The sequence below is a fragment of the Pundamilia nyererei genome, unplaced genomic scaffold (assembly GCF_000239375.1).
Source record: "Pundamilia nyererei isolate P.nyererei 1_Seehausen unplaced genomic scaffold, PunNye1.0 scaffold00001, whole genome shotgun sequence".
Classification (NCBI taxonomy): Eukaryota; Metazoa; Chordata; class Actinopteri; order Cichliformes; family Cichlidae; genus Pundamilia; species Pundamilia nyererei.
The window spans coordinates 76,436-85,738 of NW_005187402.1; the positions used below are offsets into that span (position 1 = coordinate 76,436).

The following is a 9,303-nucleotide window of genomic DNA, read 5'->3' on the forward strand; positions in this document are numbered from 1 at the left end:
CCCCCCCCCCCCCGCCTTCACCGCACCGCTGATGTTTCAGATAAAAAAATTTCAGATTATCTAAACACGAACCAGCTTTATCGCTCCAATCAAAATATTTAAAGCCCGCTGAATATGTATCAAAAACCGTCATTTTTCCCGCCGGACGTTTCTTTTAATGTGAAAGAGCAGAGCGGAAGCGTGGCATCAGCGAATGTAGTTCTGCTTCCGATTCCTGTGTTTGACTACTGCAGTCATGGCGGAGTACAGCCAGACTGGCCTTCTGGTGGCCCTGTTCCTTTTCACGGCGCTCACCCTCCGGGACATTTATGTCGGAAGGTCGAGCTCGCAGAGTGGGCACCAACCACCCGACAACCCGGCCGTCTTCCCGGACACGGAACCGGGAAAGCCCGCTAAGGCGGCGATCTACAGCGGCCCCGTACTGCGGTTCCAGTACTGGTGAGTTAACGCAGAAGCTAACGGAGGCTAGCGGTGAGCATCCGTGAGAATGACCGAGGTGAAGAGAAACTAAAGACAGGGTGGGTGAAAATCTAAACACAAACCATCGACAATACGAGTTAAGTTAGCGTGATCTACGGCGCCAGCGCTAACTAGCGGTGAATACTTGTCGTTAACGAGCTTCGGGTAACCCAACTTTGCTCATTTGGTCGGTTGGAATTTGGAGACTACCCGGATTTTGTTGGCTGATCAAGTTCGAGTTGCTTCGCTTCTGACCATCTAATTGGACACCTTAAGGCAGGTGTTCTTGTCTTCAACGTCCGTCTTTCGGGAAAATAAAAAAAATACACCTGATAATTGATCGGCTAATGTTATTGTGTGTGACAGATTATAATCACCTAACTGATGTGCTTCTTTCAGTATCTCCTGAGGTTACAGTAAAGTCTTCCAGGATTACTCTCAGGCCATCAGTGAGGTGTACCCGGACATCCGCATCCAAGGCGAGAACTACCCTCCCACTGGCTTCAGCAGGTGAGGTGCTCCGTCTGTAAACTCAGTCCTCAGCCTCTACAGCTGTGTCTAACCTGCCTCCTCCCGTCAGGTGTGCGGCTCAGCTGATCTCGTATCTGAAGCTGCTCTCCATTTTGGTTATCGTCAGTGGTCAGAACCCCTTCTCGCTTCTCCACCTCCAGACGCCACCTGCCTGGACCTGGAGTCAGAACAACAAGGTACCAGCACTTAGCAGATAGCACATGTGCATAGCTCCGTGATTGGCTGTTTGTTAGTGGTTCTTGATTGGTGCTGCCTGAGCCGCTGTTCAATACTGATAATGTTTAATCACAAACTGATGACACATACAGGCAAACTCCACCCACACTGTTGTTTCAGGTGGGACTTACTAATGACAGTAAATCTACCATTCCATCAACATGCTCGTCCACTGTTTCCATGTCACGCTTTGCCTCTCCAAAATGTGAAATGTACACGCTTGCAGAAGTTGCAGTAATCTGTAGTACCAGCAGAAGGAGACGTTTTATTTCAAGCCAACATGAATATAATCACAGCAACGTGTTTATACAGACATTTACATGGAAATACATATTAGCATAGTATAATGGATTTTGCTGATTAAGGACCCTGGAATTAATGTTTTTTGCTCTCTACTGACTTGACTTTAAATACATTAGCTCCCCCTGCTGGTAATCCAATTTTTACATGGGTGTGTAAATGGATACAGTGGACTAGCGTGCCTATTACACATTTTGCCGTGACATCAGAGCTACTGGAACATGCCCACCTGCTGTGAAAAAAACATTACTGGAGTCCTTTGCTCTCCATTCATTCTTCAAACATCTGCAAGTATAACTTATCCAAAGAGCCAGATAGTCGCTGTGCTATCTGATGCACTAATCAGTGCTGGTTATGGATCCAACAGGTGAGCTCAAGTCTCTTAACTCTGAAGCTCTTTTTCCATTAGTGCCTGCTCAAATCAACTCTGCACGGTTCATCACTGTTTGCCGGGTTTTGCATCAGGTCACAGCACCTGGTACTTTTTTTTTTTTTTTTTTTTTTTTTGTAACTGCTTTCCCAGGATTCCAATCGATCCGGGCAGGTACTAAAATGTGACATCGTCTGACTGCATGCCACTGATTGGCTGGTCAGTAGTATCGTTCGATGAGTCTGAGAGTGTGTCACTCACGAAAATCTAAACCACCATATATTTTTTTTAATTAGAATTAGAATTCAACTTTATTGTCATTGCACATGCACAGGTACAGGGCAACGAAATGCAGTTTGCATCCATCCAGAAGTGCTTTAGCCATGATATAGATATATTACAATATATATTAGCAATAATATAGATATGTAAGTATATTACAGAAATGGGTCTATTGTGGTATGTTATAATGTACACGGTGTGAAGTATGTTATGAATACTGTACAACTATAAGTATGTACAGGCTGTAGTGAGTACAAGCTATGTACAGGATATAAATATGAAATAAAAAAAACTATACAGAAATCTGAGATACAGCTATACAGAAATGGGAACTATGCAAGTTGTAAACAGTTGTAGGATTAAAAATTATCAAATGTACAGAATGATTATTTACACAGAGCTATACAGTAGTGCAGTTAAGATAAGTGAGGGTGTGGATAATTTCTACAGAGGCTATATAAAGTGATAGTGGTTGTGAGTGGTGGTTCAGTCCATGTTATTATTGTGTGTTTGAGGGTACAGTTGTCCATTGTGGGTGTGTGTGTGTTCAGTCCATGAGTTTAACGTGGGTCAGATGTCAGGAGGCAGACAGCAGGAGTCTGACAGCTGTGGGGAAGAAGCTGTTCCGGTACCTGGTGGTCTTAGTCCGGAGGCTCCTGTAGCGCCTCCCAGAGGGCAGGAGGGTGAAGAGTCCATGTGAACGGTGACTGGGGTCTTTGATGATTTTCCCAGCCCTTTTCAGACACCGCTTCCTGTAGATGTCCTTTATGGCAGGAAGTGGTGCTCCGGCGATGCGCTGGGCAGTTTTCACGACCCTCTGCAACGCCTTCCGGTCCGAGGCAGAGCAGTTCCCGTACCAGACTGTTATACAGTTGGTCAGGATGCTCTCGATGGTGCAACGATAGAAGTTCACCAGGATGTCTGAGGACAGGTGGTTCTTCCTCAGAGTCCTCAAGAAGAAGAGGCGCTGGTGAGCCTTCTTGACCAGCTTGGAGCAGTTGGTCGTCCAGGTGAGATCCTCGGAGATGTGGACTCCCAGGAACTTGAAGCTGCTCACACGCTCCACAGCCGTCCCCTTAATGTGGATGTGGGTCAGCATTCCTCCTGTAGACCACGATGAGCTCCTTGGTCTTCTCGGTGTTAAGCAGCAGGTTGTTTCTGTCGCACCACTCAGCCAGACGATCCACCTCCTCCCTGTAGCCGTGGTGTCATCTGCAAACTTAATGATGGTGTTGGAACCATCAGCCGGTCTGCAGTCGTGGGTGAAGAGGGAGTAGAGGAAAGGGCTCATCACACAGCCTTGTGGTACACCGGTGTTCATTGTGATTGTAGATGAGCTCCGAGTCGTGGCAAGTTGATCCCAGTAGGTAGTAATGGAAAAGGAGCTTGACAGGACAAATCTCACCAATCCCTGTTTCTCCAGGCTGTCAGTGTAGCTCATTTAAACTGAGGAATGATTTAAATGACCTTGGAAAAACACTCATGAATAGACTGATGACTGAGGTTATGGTGTGATCAGAGCGCTAGCTTGTAGAATCGTCCGCCTATCCTGCTGCTGTTACCACGGTAATGGGTGCTGTTTACTGATTACCATGGTAACGGACACTGTGCTTCTGTTGCAGATCTTCTCCTGCCTCATGGCCTTCTTCCTCTGTAACATGATGGAGACTCACTTCCTGTCCACTGGAGCCTTTGAGGTCACACTAAATGGTGAGTTCTGATTGGACCAGACCTTTGTGTTAACATCATGCTTGTGACACAGTTTCAGTACTACAACTCAAATTACTGTAGTAGTTCACGCTTGTTTGTTTATTTGTTTATTTATAAGGAACCCCATTAGCTTCCACAACAGTGGTTGCTAGTCTTCCTGGACGCTTGTCTGCACTAAAGTCAAAGTATTCAGAGTAATAAACTGTCAGTCATCAGAAACAGAACAGCACTTCTTACTATAACCAATTACATCACTGCTGACCTCACATCCTGCTGTAATGCTGCCTGATCTGTACCAGAAACCCAGTTTGTTGTTTACTTATATGAAAGTGCTCATACTTCCTGTCACTCTGACAGCAAGCTCTGCGTACATGTCTTAGACATGATCTCTCACTCTTTTCTTTGTGTGAGTTATTAAAGAGAACATGTATGTATTCAGTCTAATTTCTATCCTGGAGCTCTGCTCAAACAAACTGTATGTGAAGCTTGATTTAAAAACAAAAAACATTCACAGATAGGGCTGTTCAATATAACGATATATATCGGATGCACACTTAGCACTTAGTTCCTCCTACGCCGAGCGGCGCATCGGGCAGCTAGTGATCTCCATCAATGTCGGTCAGCAGCGACTGCTTCAGCTTCGTCCCAGGCAATGTCGACAGTTCTCAGATCGTCCATAAATGTTCGATGACGATATAAAAACATCTATCGTTTCCTATCACGCTATCATTTGTTTCGTGGTGTCGCAAAATAAACTGTTTACAGCAATATTTTTTCATTATTTCGATGATCACTGTAGTGACTATATTAATTTCTTAAAGCTCTCTCTTTCTCTTATATTTAATTTATATTAAATATAATATCCGTCCACACTATGGACGGACAAGCGCCTGTTTTTTACGTGCTGTCGTTAGCAACAATGACGGTAAAACCATCGCGTGGCTCCGCTGTATGCAGTGTGTTTACGGATGAGAAGCAAAAAGAGCCGTCAGGTGCTAAAAAATAAACTTCAGACTCAAACGTTAGAACAAGCTTTTCCCCGCAACATGCCGTGTAATAAACACTCACAAAGAGAAGGGCGGCCTTAACAATCTATGTCTAAAAATGTATAGTTTCATGCATGAGTTAAAACACTGGATTCCAGGTAAAGGACACCCAGCTCGAAACACTTCACGCAAGTCGAGCTGCCCAAGAATCACAGAATTTACAGAAAATGTTAAATTTTTTTATATCGTGGTCGGGACGATAAATGTCTTATATCGGAATATGAGATTTTGGTCATATCGCACAGCCCTACAGAGTGATGTCACTTGTTTCATTGGTTGCTGCTGCTAACAGACCTAAATTAGTTTAGGTTAGCTAACGAGTGACAGAAGTGATAAGTGATAACTGAGCGGAAACCATTAGGGCTAAAAGCAAAAATGAGGCTAAGTGTTCCAGATGCTGCACCACCTTCTACTGAGGTACTTCCAGAGCATCCTAAGCAGCTGCATCACTGTCTGGTGTGGTAACTGCACCATATCGGATCTTAACACCCTACAGCGGATAGTGGGAACAGCTGAGAAGATCATTGGAGCCTCTCTTTCCTCCATCGCGGACACTTTTTGCATCCACAAAGCCACAAGAATTGTAGAGGACCCCATACACCTAATTACACAGCAGTTTGCCAACAGTAGTTATAAACCAACACAGGGAAATAAGGTTTCCTGAAAGTATATCATTTGTTCCTTGGAGGCTTCTGTTTTTGGTCCGTCATACACATCAATCTACACTGGTCAAAAAAATAAAGGGAACACAACTAAACAACACAATGTAACTCCAAGACCAATCACACTTCTGTGAAATCAAACTGTCCACATAGGAACCAACACTGATTGACAATCAGTGTCACATGCTGTTGTGCAAATGAAGTGGACAACAAGTTATAGGCAATTAGCAAGACATCCCCAATAAAGGAGCAGTTCTGCAGGGGGTGACCACAGACCACCTATGCTTTCTGGCTGACATTTTGGTCACTTTTGAATGCTGGCAGTATTTTCACTCTAGTGGTAGTATGAGACGGAGTCTACAACCCGCACAAGTGGCTCAGGTAGTGCAGCTCATCCAGGATGGCACATCAATGCGAGCTGTGGCAAGAAGGCTTGCTGTGTCTGTCAGCGTACTGTCCAGGGCAAGGAGGCACTACCAGGAGTCAGGCCAGTACATCAGGAGACATGGAGTAGTCCGTAGGATGGCAACAACACAGCAGCAGGACTGCTACCTCCACCTCTGTGCAAGGAGGAACAGGAGGAGCACTGCCAGAGTCGTGCAAAGTGACCTCCAGCAGGCCACAAATGTGCATGTGTCTGCTCAAACGGTCAGAAACAGACTCCATGAGGGCCTGACATCCACAGGCGGGGGTTGTGCTTGCAGCCCAACACCGTGCAGGACGCTTGGGTTTTGTCAGATATCACCAAGGTGCCCTGTGCTCTTCACAGATGAAGGCAGGTTCACACTGAGCACATGTGGCAGACATGACAGTCTCGAGATGCTGTGGAGAACGTTCTGCCTGCAACATCCTCAAGTATAACCGGTTTGGCAGTGGGTCAGTAACGGTGTGGGGGTGCATTTCTTTGGGGGGCTGCACATCCCTCCATGTGCTCACCAGAGGTAGCCTGACTGCCATTAGGAATGAGATGAGATCCGTAGAGCCCTTGTGAGCCTATCGTCTCACAAGGGCTCCTCCTAATGCAAGACAATGCTAGACCTCATGTGGCTGGAGTGTGTCAGCAGTTCCTGCAAGACTAAGCCATTGATGCTGTGGACTGGCCCCCCTGTTCCACAGACCTGAATCCAACTGAGCACATCTGGGACATCATGTCTTGCTCCATCCAGGAGTTGGCAGATGCTTCAGTCCAGGTGTGGGAGGAGATGGCTCAGGAGACAATTGGCCACCTCATCAGGAGTATGCCCAGGCATTGTTGGAAGGTCATACAGGCACGTGGAGGCCACACACACTACTGAGCCTCATTTTGACGTGTTTTAAGGACCTTACATAAAAGTTGCTTCAGCCTGTAGTGTGTTTTTACACTTTTAATTTTGAGTGTGACTCCAAATAGGGCTGCTCAATTAATCGAATTTTAATCACGATTACGATCTGGGCTTTCAACGATCATTAAAAATGACTGAGCCAATTATTAGCCCCTCCCTAATTTATCCGCGACACCTTAAAGGCCGGTCCGTGAAAATATTGTCGGGCATAAACCGGTCCGTGGCGCAAAAAAGGTTGGAGACCGCTGATTAAGAGGACCCGAGGGAAGCTCGGAAAGCTACGGTAAGCAGAAGTTATTTGGAGAGTGACTGCCGTTGGTTGAAAAGAGAGTTTAAAAAAAAAAACTTCAGTGGTGTTGCACACTATTTTATATTATTTTTTTAAAGTCATTGTTAACCCTTTAAAGCCGGTCAGAGCAGCACGCTCCGTTTTGCGTAACTATTTTTAAATCCCTGTAGAACCTGAACCGTGTAAGCTAGCGCAATAATTTGTTTTGCATATGAAACCGGAGGAGTTGTACTTACATCTGATGCCATCAGCTTGTCCTCGGTCACGGTTTCGTTCCACATATAGCTTTGCAAAAATTGCATAAAAAGCGCTTGCAGGAACAAAAACATAATATTCCAGAAACACGCTTTGCCGTTCCTATCAGCTGTTCGTAACACTTCCCACAGTGAAATGATGCACATGCTGTTTTCTTTGCAAATTTGCATCATAGGATTGTTTTTTGTTTTTCCTGCAGTGTATATAAAAATTGCTGTATCTCCAAAATAAAACTATGAAGACACTCAAAATAAATTTCCTGTGGTGGGAAACTATTTTTTGCAACTTTATTGTATTTAAAGTTTTGAGGGATAAACCTCTTAAATTTCTCCAAGTAGAAATATATGTAAACAAAACAAAAGCAATTTTCAATTTTTTTTTTGTAGTTTATTGCACTTTTTTGCAATTTATGTAAGTACTATGGACTTAATGCATACATATTATTAAAATATGGGCTATAACAGTTGTATTGATGTATAGCAACTTGAAATGTTCCCAAAAATGGCACTACAGCATGTAAAAAAAAAATATATATATATATATATATATATATATAAGCTCTGGTGGACTTGGTTCTATAGTAGGTCTTAAAGGGTTAAATAAATATCGTCAAATAATCGTGATCTCAATTTCAGTGAAAATAATCGTGATTATCATTTTTGCCATAATCGAGCAGCCCTAACTCCAAATCCAGACCTCCATGGGTTGCTATATGTGATTCCCATTGATAATTTTTGTGTGACTTTTTTTTTTTTTTTTTTGTCAGCATATTCAACTATGTAAAGAACAAAGTATTAAGAGTATTTCATTCATTCAGATATGGGATGTTTATTTTTGTGTTCCCTTTATTTATTTTTTTGAGCAGTGTATTTTTCCGAAACACACTTGCACTAGGTGATGCTACACAAACACTAAAAACTATGAACACTTATTTGTTAAATCAGCTTTACAAATGGAGTTAAATCTGTGACCATTTCTTAGAGCAGGGCTCCATGGTGTGATTTTTCTGAAATCACGCAGTTTCATGGTTTTTCTAAAAAAACAAAAAAAAACCCCCTCTTATAATCAGAGATGGGCAATAATGCGTTACTTGTAACAGTAAATTGCAGAAAAAGTAGAATTGGGCTGAAAGATCTATCGCTTTATCACCTATTCAGGTTGTAAATTGTGTTTTTAAAAAAGTAACTAAGTAATTACTTTTGAAAATAAGTAATCAGTAAAGTAACAGGATTACTTTTTGGGGGAAGTAATTAGTTACTGATTACTTTTTTCAAGTAACTTGACCAAAACTGCTTATAATATCTATAAAATGCACTACCTGTCAAACGTTTTCGAACACCACAACTAGCCTCATACCAGAGGGTGCTGCATGGAGCTGCAGAGTGCTGTGTGTTCTGGTTCAGGGAGCCTCTCACTCTGTACAAGTCACCGACCCTGGATCCAGCAAACAGCCCCAGACCATCACACTTCCTCCTCCATGTTGATGCCACACACTGTGGAACCATCCTTTCACCTACTCCACGGCGCACAAAGATCCCGCGTGATGAAACGAAGAGTCCAAATGTTGATCCATCAGTCAATGATACCTTCCAGTCTTCAGTAGTGCAATGTCGGTGTTTCATGGCCCAGACAAGCCTCTTTGTCTTATTCTGACGTCTGGCTTTCTTGCTGCAACTCGTCCTGTCAAACCTGCAGCTCAAAGCCTTCTCTTCACACCTGAAACTGAGACTTTCTCACTACGACCACAATTAAGCTGCTTGAAGCTGTTGTCCTGTGAGTCGCCTATATCACAGCTGTTAACTCTCAGGAACGTGTCCTCTGATTCAGTCGTGTCTTTGGGTCTGCAGACCTCTTCCTGTCA

The 9,303-nt window shown here is 43.7% G+C and overlaps 2 protein-coding genes across 2 annotated transcripts in view; one reads left to right on the forward strand and one right to left on the reverse strand.

Moving 5' to 3' along the window:
* The window catches only part of cox18 (cytochrome c oxidase assembly factor COX18), a 20,977-nt gene extending 20,083 nt beyond the window's left edge, over nucleotides 1-894 (reverse strand). Inside the window, exon 1 of the mRNA XM_005719383.2 lies at nucleotides 837-894. The gene's annotated coding sequence lies outside the window, so the exon portion shown is untranslated. The remainder of the gene's footprint in view (nucleotides 1-836) is intronic.
* selenot2 (selenoprotein T, 2) overlaps nucleotides 168-9,303 on the forward strand; it is an 11,741-nt gene continuing 2,605 nt past the window's right edge. Inside the window, exons 1-4 of the mRNA XM_005719382.2 lie at nucleotides 168-438; nucleotides 859-969; nucleotides 1,040-1,166; nucleotides 3,781-3,868. Coding sequence (XP_005719439.2) covers nucleotides 236-438; nucleotides 859-969; nucleotides 1,040-1,166; nucleotides 3,781-3,868 — 529 coding nt within the window. The 5' untranslated portion in view covers nucleotides 168-235. The remainder of the gene's footprint in view (nucleotides 439-858; nucleotides 970-1,039; nucleotides 1,167-3,780; nucleotides 3,869-9,303) is intronic.